We start from the raw sequence: 17,008 nt of genomic DNA on the forward strand, positions 1-17,008 counted from the left end.
CAGGGCAGTATTGGAAGAAAACCTCTTGGAGTCTGCAAAAGACTTGAGACTGGGGCGGAGGTTCACCTTCCAGCAGGACAACAACCCTAAACATAAAGCCAGGGCAACGAGGGAATGGTTTAAAACAAAACATATCCATGTGTTAGAATGGCCCAGTCAAAGTCCAGATCTAAATCCAATCGAGAACCTGTGGCAAGATCTGAAAACTGCTGTTCACAAACGATGTCCATCTAATCTGACTGAGCTGGAGCTGTTTTGCCAAGAAGAATGGGCAAAGATTTCAGTCTCTGTGCAAAGCTGGTAGAGACATACCCTAAAAGACTGGCAGCTGTAATTGCAGCAAAAGGTGGTTCTACAAAGTATTGACTCTGGGGGCTGAATAATTACGCACACCCCACTTTTCAGTTATTTATTTGTAAAAAATGTTTGGAATCATGTATGATTTTCGTTCCACTTCTCACGTGTACACCACTTTGTGTTGGTCTTTCACGTGGAATTCCAATAAAATTGATTCATGATAATATTTGACTAATCAGATTAAAATGTCAGGGATGTAACATTAACTAAGAACTGGGTTAGAGGAAGGGCTATGTTCATATTTAACATAGCTACATGTCAAATAATACTATTAAAATAATGAGTTAAGGATATGCACCAATTAAAAGAATGTGAACGGGAGAAGGAGGCAAGGTCCACTGAACTGTGAATTACACAGAGCCACCATAGTAAGGTCTAAGCATTGAAAATGACCCATAGCTCGTTTCCTTTAAATTATATGGGTGTAATGATTGGATATATATACAGCTTTACATTTGGTGTTTTTTTAAAGGATGTAATGAATATGTCAGTCACTATAAGATCCAAAAATGAAAATGTTTTCCATACAAACATCTGAGAAAAAGAACACGACCACATCTGAATTCTCAAAATCTTTAGTTTTACTGGAAATATAGTTGATTGACAAATACATTTATACATTTCTGGACATCTCTGCCCATTTCCTATGAGTAAGAAACAGTTTTGTTCTTAATTTACAATGTTAAAAAAAATGTCAGTTAACATATTGAGGCATTTCTTCAAGGTACCTTCATTTACTGCAGCGGTGCTTTACAAAATTATAATTCAAAATACAATGAATGTTAGAAAAGTCTAGAGCGAAGAACTGAGAAATCGTGAGAATTGATAAACAAAGAAAACCAACATGCTTTGCAATTGTACAGCAGTAGCTCTTAAAAAGTTTCTCTCACATTTCTTTTTATTTTTTTTTATTTTTTTTTACTTTGGACAAATTACCAGCTTCTCTCCATAAATCATAAAACAATAGCGGCTGAGAAAATAAAGATAATTGTTTTCAAATGTCATTATTCTACTTTTCATTGAGGATTTGACATGAAAGTGCAGATTTTTTAATTGTGTGACTGTTTCCGTGCTGTGAAAGCTGGTGAGTACCTCAGGGTGTCTCTAAAGTGCATACGCATAGAAAAATAAGGGTATCAGAGTCATCACAAACTATTAGCGTCAGCCAACAGCGTCACTGTTTTGTGGACATCAGTTAAGTTACTTAAGGGTCAGACTGACTGACTATAGACAGAAGGAATTTGGGACTATTTGCTTTATTTAAAAGAAAAATCCAAAAAGACACACAAAGCCACTGCAGAAGTCTCATTTAATGAGCTGCTGTTATTGCTCTTGATCTCCTAGTTTGGCACATACAGCCACAATAAATAAAAAGTAAAAGCCAACGAGCACGTCATTAAAATCAATCCTTTGCACCAGACACCTTGACATTTTTCCAGACGTGCGTCTTGAGCCGTTCCTAGGCAGGTTTTACAGTGTGATAGGATGCTTTGTCTTTCTTGGGGAGGCTATGAGGTGGCCTGGAGGCTTCAGCCCAGCACCAACATGCTGGTCGAGGATACATCAGTATGCCTTTGGAGTGCCTGTGTGAGTGCTGCTAAATCTCAGAGCAGTTCTAACAGCAGCTTCACCACATAAATGAGGAACTTATAATGAATTATAGTATGGTTATAATTTGATTCTTCAAAACTATTGAATAACATTTGCTAATATCAACAGTTACGTTCAATTTGACTTGTTCAAATTATTCCAGTCTGGTGTGGAGTGTATTGTCTCACTCTTGCTAACTGCTTGGCTATCGGGATGCCTGCTATACAAGTAAAAATATAAATAGTGGGATTTGAATGGCTGCCTTTGGGGACTGTGTAGGGTGTGCATGAAGACTCCTGCTTGATACTGATACATTTTGGTAAAACAGAAGAACATCTGTTCTTGTGATTGTTCTTATTTTTTAACGGTTCCATATGCCAAGAATAGAGAACAAAGTATGTGGCCTTAGTGTTTTCCTGTTTGCTCACAATGCTCAGTTACATGCTCCACACTCATTCAAAATGCATCTAAAAAGTCAGGCTTCTACAGTGGCTGTTATTAGACGTTCAGTCTGAGGTGCTCCAGTGAAAATGAGCTGGCTGTTAGCCAAAATGCTTTTCAAAAAAAAACAAACAAAAAACTGCAACTGAAACCAATAAAAATCCTGTTTAAACAACAAATCATGCAAAAAGACAAGTATGGATTTCTTTCCCTTTTTTCAAAGCAAGTGCAGAAGAGCACATCTGTGAGAACCATCTGAACTCAATGAGCTCATGTACTGTTTGTTCATCACTGAAACCTGCCGGAGCTCTTTAATGAGCTAAATAACAGTGTCCACTTAGTCAGACTGAACACGGACTCTGGTGCATGCTATGATGTGCTTTGTTTACATGTCAGCTCTTTGTAAGTGATACGATTCTTCCTCTATTTAGCTGGTCCCTTTCCATACTCTTCTTTATCCTCCATGCAGTGTGCTTGTGAAGCCTTTCATTCACACACGCACGCACGCACGCACGCACACACACACACACACACACACTGATTTTCCTTTAATTTAGTGGCAGAATTCACCATTGCACACATTTTCTTTAAAAAAAACAAACAAAAAAATAATACTCCTAAACTTGCATTTGTGTTATTCTAATGTTTGAGACACCTGCAATTAGAAGTTTTGCATCTGTACTCTCATCCTTCATATTTTGCACTGTGCACACTCAGTCATGTTCAGGCAACTTTTAAACATGCCTATTCTGAGGTGGGAGCGACACAGTGGTACAGTGGTTAACACATCACCTCACCTCCTTGCTGGCTTCTCTTTTTGTGTTGAGCATGTTCTTTGGGTTCCTCAGCATCTTCCAGTTCTTTCCCACAGTCCAAAGACATTCGTGTTAGGTTAGCTCATGACTTTACTGGTTTTAGATGTGAGTGTGTGGTTCACTGTCTCTGTGTTAGCCTTGTGATGGAGTAATAACTTGTCCAGAGTGGCAGGTTTTACTCTGCTTTGTGATACAGCACTTTGTGACTGCTTCTTTGTGAAAAGCTCTCTGTAATAAACTTTACTTACTTATTATTGCTTATCCTGCCTTTTGCCCTATGATGGGATCGGCTCCAGTCACACCTTTGGTAAAAGGTTAATAAAATAGTAGGTAGCTGGACTGTTTAAGTAATTTAGGACATAGCTCTTTTTTTAATGTGTGCAAAGCTTCATAATCCTGGTTTTACTTTGTGACAGTGAAGTGGATCTCAGCAGCTATGTTTGGCTATGAAAAATGTGGCTTCAATTTCTGTAAGACACAATTCACTATTCTCCTAAGAGTGGGTAAAATAATATGCCTGAGTTGTCCAAACTGATTCAGATTCTGTCATTATGGCCTCGTCAATCTTGCTTCAGAAATTAACCCCAAATCATTGGTCTTCAAACAGCTGTTTGTTTGTCCCTGCAGGTGTGTATGCGCATGTGTGTTTGCAGCTGGCCAGTTAGAGTCTCGTGTCATGGACTTCATCTTCTGCTTCCTCTGGCAGTGAGGAGATCTTGGCGGTCTGTGGCGTCGGCCTCTTGTTGGAGTTAAGGCGGTGAAGCGTTGGGAAGAGGCGGAGCCGATCGGCTGTGCTCATGGCCTGTTTGAGGTGACTCTTCTCATTCATGAGCTTCTGAATGGAGTCGTATGTTTTCATGGAGCTGCCTTCAATCATCTGAACAGGAGGGAGAGAGGAAGGAGAGGCAGCTTCATTTTGTTGTTCATCAAAATGTTCTTTTTTTTCTGTAAAATATGCCAACTCACCAGAAATGTAAAAACAAATTGCCGCATTTATATATATTTGTTTTATTTTGAAAACTCACGTATGGAAAAAGTAGTTTATGTGCAGGGTTATTATTCTGCAGATAATAATTCTTGTCCCCTGTAAGGAAGTTTTGACCTTCCCATTAAGGCAACACGATTTGTTAGCATTGCAAACAACCCAGCACTTTCAAGACCCGCAGCATGAGGGAGTGTTGATAGATGATCTTACAGTGCTCTACTCGAGTTTCATAAACTTCGACAAACGTATGAGAGCAACTCAGAAATAAACTTAGACCAGAACTTACCAGGAATGACTGACAGTCCGTCAGTGGATCCACCCTGTGTTCTGACATGATGACGGTGCAGCCTGAAAACGCCTGTTTCAGTGTCTTCCTCAGGACCTTCAGTGTTCTGTTCACACACACACACACACACACACACACACACACACACACACACACACACACACACACACACACACACACACACACACACACACACACACACACACACACATTACTGTTATCAAAGGCTTTTCCTTCACTGCTATTGCATTAGTTTAACCTCAGGCAAATTCTGCAGAGCATTAAGCTAGACGGTTTATTATAAGCTTCATTTACTACCATGACCCCCCCTTCTCCACCATCCTGCACATATGGTTACACACACACATACATTAGGCTTAAATTACTGTAAGCAATCTGGATTGTCACCATATGCAGTGACAGGAACACCACACATGCTGGATTTGCATGACTGCCGTTGCAATGTGACTTCACCTTACTGCTTGGCTTTAACAGGGAGAACGCCACAAACAATATACAAACTCTTTCAGGAGGCAGCTGTGTTTAAGCATGTGTTAGCAAAGGAACTTCATAGACAAAACATTTTTTATTCACTTCTAATGAAAGCTACTTGTCGCCGCTCCTTTGTCACATGGGGTCATACCTTTGGGCAATACCTTTGAGCTAACTTTAGCTATTTCATTTTTTTTTTTATTGTTGTGATTTTGATATGTTTGTCTGGAACAGGTCTCTCTTGTAAATCAGACACTGAGTCTCAATGGGACTATTTGTTTAAGCGGAATAAAGAAAATCCAGCCGTGAGCTTGTAATGCTATTTTTTCCTTGGATTCTACTGAAGTAGTCTTGAATCAGTCACAGTTCTTCTGGGTCTTTGTGTAGCTACTCAGTTCATCGACTGACTGAAACAAGCCTCCTTCACCTCCTTCTCCTTTAAGCCAACTTTCTTCTGATTGGTGGCCCCTAACAAATAAAAAGTCTGAATAGCAGACTGGGTGGGTCATATTAAAGATATACCTTATGATTCAAATCATACAGATCTAAAAGTAGAAAAAATGCCCAAAATTCGGCATATAGAGCAGTCTGAAGCAAGAGCTTTTAGATCCAAGGGATTACTTGCATAGAGACTGATCTCATTGTTTAAATCATTGTGGACGGTTATCGCTCAGGTCATCTACCAATCAGAAGGTTAACTGTTAACTTAATCGCTTTGTGTTTGCAGCAGTTAGGAAACCCTGCACATACATAAAAGTGCTGTGTGACGGGATGAATGAGACTTGCAGTAGAAAGCACATTGAGTGCTCAATTGAGTAGAAAGGTATTATAAAAGTACCGCTGTAGTGACCATTTAACAGCACATGTAAGCCCCATATACTGGTCTAGTGATATTTTTAAATCAAATGTGATTTATATATGTTGATTATTGAGTAGACAGTGTTTAATACTCACATAGGGTCAAGGTAGGCAGATGGCTCATCCAGCAGCAGGATACGGGCTCTACTGAGGATGGAACGGGCAAGACAAACCAGCTGTTTGTGTCCATTGCACAGCACGCTGCCTCCATACTCCAGCTGAAAGTCTAGCTTGTCTGGGAACTGCTCAATCACAGACTTCAGACCCACCTGAGGGCACACAAGACAGAGTTTACTTTTACTGAAAGTCCGAAGTTCCATATTATCTTTACCTCATTTTTAGCATTTTAAAATATTAGTGTAAACTTCATGACATCAATGTTGAAATGGTGGTAAAACTGCATGGCAGTAATTTTACCAACATCACTGTCCTATGCAGACAGTACAATAATTCCATATTTATTCCTAGCATGAGGGGAAAGCTCAAAGAGGGCATGTAAGATTGTGTCTAACTCCAAAACATGAGCTTTATTATCTCTAATTGAATCAAAACAAGGCTGCTTTATCAATCATAACTAAATTACGAAACAAAGAAAACACCACCTCCTCCTCACCTCCTCAGCCACCTTCCACAGTTCTGTGTCGCTGTAATTTCCATGTGGGTCCAGGTTCATCCGGAAAGTTCCAGTCAGGATAAAGACTTTCTGTTCAAGAAAGACCAGAGACTTAAACAGTTAACTCTCAATAGACTGGATTAAAAAGATATCTTGTAACATCCAAGAATAATGACTTAAGTTTCAAAACATTAAGTCATTTTTCTTGTAAAACAGAGAGGGGGCCTAGCAAAAAACAGTTTGGGAACCACTGGCTTAGACCGTTTTTAGACCCAGATAAGCAGTAGATGCTGGGGTAACTGTCTGAAACTGCATCAAATATCAGAAGTTAATCACTCATAGATATACCTGTGGCACCACACCGAAGGCCTTCCTCCATGTTTGCAATGAGACAGAGTTCCAGGAAACACCATCGATAGAAATGTCTCCTTCTGTGGAGGTGAGACGCAGCAGAGCAGACAGCAGGGTGCTCTTCCCTGAACCTGTTCGACCCAGCAGACCAACCTGCACACAGTCATAACATTTTCATGGTAAATGCTCATATCCAGCTTTTTCTGTTATGTAATACAATTAATGAACCCGTTCAACATGCCCTCATGTTGAACGGGTTCATTGACCTTGTGTCTGAATGCTCATCCTTTTTATTGTAATATAGATGACAGCACTTTTTCATTTGCATGGCTACTGTGTCAGTTTACTTGTGCCCTGCAATAAGACATATAAGCATTTACCGTTTCTCTTTAGTTTAGCTGGCGTCGTACTAACATCAGTTTCTTCAGAAGCACCACTAAAAGCTGTTCGCACCTTACAAAAAGGGATCTATTGTTGTTACTTGAATTTTTGTTATCCTTCTCTCCATTACTCCATTTAATTGAAATTTTAATTTGAAATAGTTAATAATAATTTGAAACACTGAAATAGCTCCCTCCATCTATGAGCTACACAAAAGGGCTGATGTTTCTTTTGATGGAGCTGTTTTTAAATCTTTGGAGGGGAAGAGTTTGTGGTCTAGATGGTCTAAAAGTCCTCTCTTCTTTCTTCCTTGTGCAGCAACAATTAGCACATTTGTCGCGAAGCTATTGAGCGTCTAATGGCACGAAACCATAGTGCAGATATTTACTGTGCTCTGATTCATTATGACAAAGTCATACTGACTATAATTACTGCCAAAACCAATGGTGGAGAGCAGAGGTGCGAGTGGTCAGATATTGCATGTCTTCTCTTTTCTACAGAAAGCTAATTCAAAATCATAAGCCACTTTAATTTTAAGCATGTGTCATAATGCCATCATGCCGTGATGTCATGACTGACACTCACTCAGGGCCGTGCTTACTTAGTCATTAGTAGATTGTTATGTCTGTGTTATTGTTTGGCCAGGTTCAAGCCTTATTGTAGCTCTAGAGAGAAATAACATTTTGCTCATTTGAAAATGAATAAATGAGCACAAAAATTTGATTCCCTGCCCAGATTCTTCTAATTTGCAACTTGAAGCTATACGCACAGTTCTTGGCCACTTAGGGAGGAAAGGAAAAAGCTATAAACAGAACTGTGATATTATCACTTTTTGTCAGTTTGTTAGCAAACAGTTGCCTATCTGTATGCACAGAGCAACACTTCCACTTGGAATAGTGTTTCCAGTTCAGTCCACATACACTTTTCTGAAGTCTGTTTTAATCTCTGTCTTAGCTCATAATTTTGTCTCCTGGTTTGGTTCAGAAAAATACTGAAAAGAGTTTAACAGAACTCCAACAAACCCATTTAGCATAGCAATTAGATTCAGTGTTAATATAAAAAAAATGTTTGCACAACATTAGCTGAAAACAACAACCAGAAATGTGTTCACGTGTAACCATCCCTGTGACACATTCCTGTGGCTGGCTAGTATATTGTTCACAACCTTTCTGTGACCTAACTATGGCACTTGAATTGCTTTATCGCTTGGGGGGAATTATTCTTTTGTTTGGTAAACCTAATTAGGCAGAGGTACCATGCTTTCTCCTGCCAGGTTCCACAGGCAGTCTCTACCAATCACTAAGGACTTACGCTTTGTCCCCCCTCCACAGAGAAGGAGATATTGTTGAGGATGGCACGCCCAGCCTCTGTGTATTTCACTGTGAGGCCCCGGACGTCCAGCTGGCCACAGTTAGGCCAGCAGTCACGTGCATGGGGGTTGTCGATGACGATATCAAGGCCTCTGCCACCTCCTTTAGGTTTCCCCAACCGAGGATCTTCTGATGGTAGGTCGATGAATTTGAATACCCGATTCACTGAACGCATCTAAGAAGAAGAGAGATACAGAATTTTTCTTTCAATTTGTTTCAGTTGTTTTTATATAGCACCAAATCACAACAACAGTTACCTCATACTGCTTTATATTGTAAGGTAAAGACCGTACAATAATAGAGAAAACAGAGAAAACCCCAACAATCATATGAACCTCTATGAGCAAGCCCTCTGGCGACAGTGGGAAGGAAAAACTCCCTTTTAACAGGAAGAAACCTCCAGCAGAACCAGGCTCAGGGAGGGGCCATCTGTTACAATGGGTTGGGGTTTAGTCATTATTGTAATTGTAATGTTATTATTATATGAAATGACCAGACAAAAGAGGGTTTTGGTGAATACTTAAGTGTTCAGTTTCTTTGCCGTGTCAAAACAAGATCCAGCGTGTGATTAAAGTCATGGGTGGGTTCTTTTATATTTTGAGAGACACCAGTTGAGTCTAAAATTAGATTAAATATTCTGTTGATGTTTTCAATATCTACATGTTAAAATCACCCACAATAATGATTTTATCTGAACTGAACACCAAATCAGAAAAAGAGTCAAAAAAATCAGATTGTCTCTGAAGAACTCTATTGACAATAGATAACCATTGTCTGGTTACCTATTGTCCACCAGGTGGATAATAGATAAGTAATAAAAATGGCTTTTGAGTCTTTTGGAAGATTGCTGCCCCGCCCCCCTCATGTAAAAAGTAAAAAAAAAAGAGGGATGCTTCCTTACATCCCATTTCCTTATCTTAGCTGTAGAGAAGTTGACATTCTACAGATAAACTTTTTTCTTAAAATGCAATGAAAATGTGCTTATCAGAAGTTACTTTAATGGCTATTTTAGTATCACTGAAAATATAATTCAGAGGCAGTCACACACTGAACTGAACAGATCTAACTTATCCCAAACACAAATCTCTACCACCATATTGAGAGCCTGTGTCCATACTGAACAGAATGTCCTACACTGTGATAAGCTCTGTAAGATTCACTAACAACAATGTGGGAGAAAAAAAACTGATGGATGGGCACAAAGTTAAGTCTTAAAAAAGAGCAAATGAAAGTAAAGTACAGGCAGTTCAGCCTGCTCTTTCTCTCTTTGATCTTAAACCCTGCAGTATCCTTCAATATTGGTAAGCCATGCTAAGTCAACAAAGTGCTGTTACAGAGAACAAAAATGGCCATTGCCATCTTTAATCTGCTGCTGACTGCCTTTTTGATGGTGTAAACAAACTGACATATAGTATAAGGAGCCACAACTATTAACCACCATACCCATCTGAGGTGTGCTTTTCCCTATTTGAGTATGAAGCATCTTGGGTGAGGAAAAACCCCACTTCACTAAGAATGCAGTGTCACCATCTAGTGTCTCACTAACCTACAAGCTGTGAATTTATTGGCCAATTGCTTTTATCTCAACAACGAGATCTAAACCTCTTACAAACAGTAGCTACAGGTCACCATTGACTGAAAGGCATCTTGTTGAAGAAAATGAGGCACAGTGTGTCTGAGCTGGAGAAGTTATATTTTGCAAAGGTGGGATTCAGTTCCCAAAGGGAAAAGTGCATAAAGCATGCTATTGTAACAGCAGTCATCGTTTTAGTACCAAAAGAATAGCAATAGTGCCCATGAGACATGTTATACTGTAAGACAAAGACCACGCAAAATGTAGATACTACAGAATTCTAACCTTCCAACAATGTATATTGAGCAAGAACTTGACAACAGTGAGGGAAATCTTCCTATTAACAGAAGTAAACCAGCTGGGATGAAGAGAAGTGGAAGAAGGAAAATACTAACATAGAGAAACATCCAAGTTTTTTTCCATAGGTGTGGTGAACCAGAAGTCAGTACCATCAATAGTGAAATAGACTAACAGTAAAACCTTTGTTTGCAGGTTTATTTAACAAAACCTTCTTAGGTGTGTGCATCTGCCTGAATTCAACAACTTATAACTGGCCATTGACTGTTTGGTATATATTGACAATAGCTTTGTTTGTGTGTGCGTGCATGACATACCATCCCATCTACAGCGATGCTGGTGATGACAGCCCACTGGAAGATCCCACAGATAAGCATAGCCAGGGCCACAATAATGCCAATCTCTCCTGGTTTGTCCCCTGTACAAAAACACACACACACACACACACACACACACACACACACACACACACACACACACACACACACGCATCAGTAGTGTCCAATCAAAACTGCTCTCTCTGATGTCAGACCCACATTCAGGTATTAGAGCGCTGCTACTGGGTCCATTGGAAACTAATGAGCTGTGTAATGACCCATTAATGTGCTCTCAATATAAACTGATCCTATGACGCAACAACCCATGGGTTTGTGTGTGTATACCTGCATTCCAATTCACCAAGAAAACACTTGCCTCCTTTTTGTACAAGACATTTTATCCTTGGGCATTTGAGCAGTTCTGATGACTTTTCACAGGCAAACTGTTCCCTTCTTATCATCATCTAACTCTACACACTGCAAACTACAGATAATACTGGGGTTTTGTCCTTGTTAGGCTCAGCAGGCGTATCAAAGTGCTTACTAACCAACATGTGGGAATTTTCAAAATGTTCTTGCAACACAATTCAATTTCTAATCATCATTTAATCGCAATAATTATTCTCATATTCTGTAATGTCTCCATTGCAAACTGACTTTATGATCTCTTGTCATTTGGTTGTTCAAATGCACCAGCTCCTTTGATTATAATCATCTAAAGAAATCAACTGGCCACAATCTAATCACAAAAATATTCTCTAAAGCGTTGACATTTGTCACTGATGAAGTCAAAGTGATTTGACACTGACTATCAGAAATGGAGAACAGGTTAATTGCCACTGTTTGTGGGCAGTCAGGTGCAAAAGATTCACTTTCATAGAGGAGATACCAAAAGAAAGACAGTCCTTTGACAACAGTGACGAGAACTGCAAAACTTCCCGGTAACTTCTGAAATGATGTTAACTGCAACTTGATTCTGGTGGTAGCCCTGCTGTGGAAAGCCGTGTGGATTTCCCAAAACACTGAAGAAGCTGCATCCATATTGTTGACTCAAGGTGAAACTACACCTCGTGTTTGATCTGAGTAGACCACAAAGGTTTAGACCAAATAAGTTCAACTTATTGTTATGGACTTATTATGAATGAAACTGAAATGTAATTTAGCATTCATTTAAATATTTTTTTCTGGCAGCTTTCAAACCAATTATTTCAAAAACAATTAAATAACATAAATACAAATAAAAAAGCTGTCAGAAAAAATGGAAATGCTGCAACAAAAATATGAACCTTGACTGGACTTTAAGGTGTGAAAAAGCCAAAATATTTAAGATAAACTTTATGTATGTTGTACATCACCACAAACACAGCTTCACTAACAACACCCAAAGGCAACAAACAGCCAATCCCCTTTGAATGCAGTTCACTGACTTGCCACTTGAGGCTGGTTCCAAAAGCAGGTCAGTCCTGACAGATTCCCATGCTGAAACTCCCAAACTTTAGCCATAAAAATGCCTGCGTTTTCACACTAGTGCTGTTTTTCCCCTACTTAACAACTACTACTGGCAGGGATTTACTTTTATGTTTTTAAGTCTTACAATTTGGTGCACAGCTACCAGTTATCAGGCGCCTATGTCTTAGCTTTGCTCCTTCACAGTTTATAGATACAAATTGCTAACCAAGCTTGTTTGACTGTTATGTTGGCTCTGAACACTTTTGTCTAAATATTGACACTTCAAAATGTGGAGTCCATACACATTAGTTGAGGTCATGGTGGCTCTCTCTCTTTTATATAAAGTTTATTGTCCATGTGTAGTCACACTCACTGTTGCTTCCTGTTGCGATGAAGGCAGCAGCAGTAAAGAACACGGTGAAGAGCATGTCACAGCGGAAGAGAAACCACCGCAGAACAGACAGGTAGTGGAACCAGGCGGCCGTGTGAGTGTTCAAAGCCTTGTGGAAAAGTGTCTCAAAGTAGGTCTGGCGCTCAAATGCCCGAATTGTCCATAAACCCTTTAGTGAGAGGATGAGATGGGAGAAGATCGGGGTACGAGCTGCAAGAAAAGAAAAAAGAAAAGACTTTAAAACTCTTAATGTATAAGCACTTACTTTGTAAAACAATCCCTGCATTACATATCAGATATCAGACTGACAAATAAAAAAAACTGCTAACTAAATTTCTAAAAGGTCATTTAATTTCACTACTTGGTACCTTTTAGTTAGGTAACACTTCTGAACTAGAAAACTACAATACATATAAATTCATTAAACAAGAATCAACCTGGAAAAGTTATACTTTAGCAGCAACCCCTTCTTTGCACATCTTATGTCTTTATGGTCACAATAATTTCTTCAAGATTAAAATTCAATGGCCATGTCTGACTAATATAAACAGAGCATAATTTCCACTGTAATTTGTCCCTGTGAATCCAGTGGGTAAAACACCAGGATGGGCTTGGAGGAAATCCCAGCTCAGCTCATTTCTCTGACCCCAGTGAGCTCTCAGCAGCTCCGGAAACATCTCAGCGTCATCACTGAAACACATATTCAGTGACAGAATCGAGGGCACAGCAGAGAGGCCCAAAAAACAGAGCGGCAACATCGTCAGCAGCTTCCTCATCCTCTGACTGTACAAACCTCCTTTCTTCTGCTCTGTCGGCCTTTAGCAACAGTGCAGTTCTTCAACTTATGACCACTAAACTAAAATGAATTTATATGTATCGTGTTGTATTGTAAGTCTCTATATTAGATACTAATTGTAAATATTTTAAACCCATTACATTTCTATTACATAGAAGTTTTGAAAGTGACCTTTACTTAAGTGCACTTAATGAGGTTGTTGATGACGCAATATCTACTGTTCATGTGTGCATTAAACTGAAGCTAAAGATGGACAGCCGCCACTAGCAACACAGTACATGATGAAAATGTACTGTACTGTAATATGAAGACAACAAACAGATTTCTCTGTTACATTTATTACAAGCATCTGACTTTGAGAAAAAGTGCAGTAAATAAAGACAGACTCCTGTAGATTTGACCTCTGTAAGCCCCACGAGACTGTAATGATTATAAATGATTAAAATTACACTGCTTTGAAAATCTTCACTAATATAAACACTTTCATTATTCAGCAGGTAGGCTTGATTTTTAAAGCCAAAAGCCAACAATCTTTTCTGATGTCTTGAGGAGCTCAAAGGAAAACAACCAAATATGAACGTTATCCAAGTCTCAATACTGGAAGAAAACTGTTCCTCTCTTTCTGAGACACCCTGTCCTCTGACTCAACTCTTCCTCTCTCATGTTTTCATGTTTCAGTGACTTTTGGCCCCTAAGCCATCTGCCAGCTTTGCCCACTGATTGTGGTTCCTTCTCAGAGGAAGCATCCCTTTTCCTCTGTTCTCAGTATTGGTTTTCCTATTATGTTCTCACTTTTACTGATATATGTCACTACTCACTTTCATTTCTCTACTCTTTTCTGAGCCCATTTTCCCTCCCCTCAAAAAGAAAATAAAAACTCATCTTCAGGATTAAAGTCTGCAAGAGCCAGAGCTAAAGAACAGCACCCAGACATATGCCTAATAATACATCACATACAAAGCAGTAAGAACTATTTAAATAATACCATTCTGCTTTATGAAGAAGCAACGTTTTTTTCTCATTTTTTCTAGCCTCTTTTCTTACATAGGTTATTTAGACAATTTATCTCGAAAGATATTTAAACATATTATTAAACTACAGCAAATTTCTTTTTCCCCCCCTTTCTACATTTTACATTTACTGCTGGAGTCACTAAAACCTAAAATCACTGTCATCTCTAACGGCCAACAACTCTCCAATGCTCACCTTCAGCCTCCAGGACTTTGAGTTGCTGTCCAGTTCGTAGAAAGTACTTCCTGAGGAAAACATAGATAAAAGCCAATGGGAGAGCAGCAATGAAGATGTATGGCTCTATGATGGACACAGTGAAGATGGCACCGGCGACGATCAATGACACCTGGTGTTGGGAAAATATGTTAATAACAGATATGAGCAGACTTATTATTATTTGGTATTTCTGGCTTTAAAAAAAAGATGTTTTCAGTTTCCCTGTTCTTATTTTCACTGCATGTTTTCATTTTGTTTTTAATCATTTCTTTCTTTTTTATTATAATATGATTGTAAAACTTTTACAGAGGAATAAAAAACATTGTCCAATTTCTCCAGGGCAAGATTCAAAAATTTAAAGGATAAATTGAGGAAATTGAATTTTGAAATTGAATTGTCATTTATTTATTTATTCTGCTTACAATTGCACCCCATTAATCAATTTACAATGAAGAAAGAGGGAATATTTGTCGCAGTAGTTTTCAGTCACTTTTTGCAGTTCCAAAAACTCTGCATCATCATCCACAGTATTGGATAAATACCTGTATGAGGTCAAAAAGCACCAATGGCAGCATGTCATCTATGATGGCCATGTCCTTGGTGAACCTGTTCACGATCCTGGCTGAAAGAGGACAGCGAAAGTATGAAGGTGTTGTAGTAAAGGAAGATATTAATAATCAGCATTGATAATCAGATTTTGTGCTACAGGGATTCTCTACCATCATTCATTTATTTAGTGACATCATCTAGGCCATTAACCAGTAAAAATCTGTTTTACTCAAAAAGTAAAAAAGCAAAGCACCTGTTTTTATCGTGTTGAGCACAGACATGGGGGCTCTCAGCACAGAGCTAAGCATCTGTTCATGCAGTCTTTTGGACACAGTCAGTAATGTATGCACTAAAGGGAGACCCCTGAAGAATCCCAGGGCCAGAATACTGTCCGCATGGGCTACAAAGATGTAGATGATGTAATAAGCACTGGTGGGTGTCATAATAACACCGAGATGGCCAGGCGGCGACGATGCATTGGGGTGCTGCTCATCAATATAGTTGGGCGATGAAGGATTGGCGGCGTCCCTCCAGACCTCACTGTTGGATGTGAGGAATGTATAATAAATGTTACATGGAGCAATTCTTCATTATAGAATAGATCACAAAATTACCTTTTAGTGATTTCTGCATAATTGTGACCTCTAAATGTAAATTACTGATGTTAATAAACAGATATTTTTATTGCTCACTTTTGGTTACTCTCATTTACACGATTAAATAAAGCAGCAGTTAAATCAGCTCATGATAGAGAAAATTACACTTATAGTACTTTTTTTCAACTCGATTTACATGAACAGAGCGAATTCGTCGTCCCTCACTGTAACCTAAAGATGGACGGCTTTGTCTTTGTCTAGTAATTAACATGTAACAAATAAACAATTAAATAAACAAATAAACACAAAAAATAAGTACATTTAAACCTACTGTCACATTTAAAATCAGCCGCCAGTGAAAAATAAGAAAAGTGAAAAGAAATATAAGAACACAAGTTCACTTAGAGCCATTTGACATGGATTTGATCAGAGGGTGAACTTCTGATCCATGTGGATGTCTATGTGCTAGTTTTTTATTTCTTCAAGCCAACACACTACAGCGCAACAGCCATGCATGTGTCCCCTACTCGTTAGCATGTGAATGTGCACAGCGAAAGAAATCGTCCAAGGACCACCCTTATAAGCCTCGGACATCTCTGATAAATTGATTCGAAGTTCCTATTTGATGATGCTGGAAGGAATAAATGACACAATCTGCTTGTTTTGTCACCATACGTTGGGTGGCTGTAGCACAGGTGGTAGAGCAGGTCATCTTCTGACCGGAAGGCTGGTGGTTCAAACCCTGCCTGTCTGCATGCCAAATATCCTTGGGCAAGACTACTAGCCCCAGGTTCTCTCTGATGCAGCCATCAAAGTATGAATATGTGTGAATGTTAGTTAGTAACTTAAAAAACAGCATAGAAAAGAGTCCTTGTGTGAATGTGGGATGTTAAGTGCCTCAGGAGAGTATAAAAGCACTATATAAGAATCAGTCTGTTTACTGTATACATGGGCCCCATTTGTGTAAATGTACTTTTAACCATAGTACTCAAGTTTATGATTTACAACAAATTATTTTGTCCACCTGGCTATAGATTGGGAGCCAGTGGAAAACCAGTGATTTACAGTAAGGTCTGTAAATACTATTTAAATAGTATTTAGAGTTAACATGATCAGAAAGCTCAGAGCACACTAGCTGACTATCCAAAGACAAAGAGAAGAATCATAATCATTTTCTGTTTAAGGCAACATGAAACATGGGACTTACTCAGTAATAAGAAAAATACCGAGGACAGAGCCAGCAACCTATTTGTGAAAAGAAAACAAAATGCCGT

The 17,008-nt window shown here is 38.9% G+C and overlaps 1 protein-coding gene across 1 annotated transcript in view; it reads right to left on the reverse strand.

The window, feature by feature from the left end:
* Window positions 1-916: 916 nt before the first annotated feature.
* cftr (CF transmembrane conductance regulator) overlaps window positions 917-17,008 on the reverse strand; it is a 41,973-nt gene continuing 25,881 nt past the window's right edge. The window contains exons 16-27 of the mRNA XM_026174718.2: window positions 16,942-16,979; window positions 15,392-15,678; window positions 15,132-15,211; window positions 14,569-14,719; window positions 12,549-12,776; window positions 10,727-10,827; window positions 8,481-8,714; window positions 6,786-6,941; window positions 6,438-6,527; window positions 5,921-6,093; window positions 4,475-4,580; window positions 917-4,080 (exon numbers count right to left, since the gene is read on the reverse strand). Coding sequence (XP_026030503.1) covers window positions 3,865-4,080; window positions 4,475-4,580; window positions 5,921-6,093; window positions 6,438-6,527; window positions 6,786-6,941; window positions 8,481-8,714; window positions 10,727-10,827; window positions 12,549-12,776; window positions 14,569-14,719; window positions 15,132-15,211; window positions 15,392-15,678; window positions 16,942-16,979 — 1,860 coding nt within the window. The 3' untranslated portion in view covers window positions 917-3,864. The remainder of the gene's footprint in view (window positions 4,081-4,474; window positions 4,581-5,920; window positions 6,094-6,437; window positions 6,528-6,785; window positions 6,942-8,480; window positions 8,715-10,726; window positions 10,828-12,548; window positions 12,777-14,568; window positions 14,720-15,131; window positions 15,212-15,391; window positions 15,679-16,941; window positions 16,980-17,008) is intronic.

This window comes from Astatotilapia calliptera, chromosome 7 (assembly GCF_964374335.1).
Source record: "Astatotilapia calliptera chromosome 7, fAstCal68.1, whole genome shotgun sequence".
In the NCBI taxonomy this organism is placed as follows: domain Eukaryota; kingdom Metazoa; phylum Chordata; class Actinopteri; order Cichliformes; family Cichlidae; genus Astatotilapia; species Astatotilapia calliptera.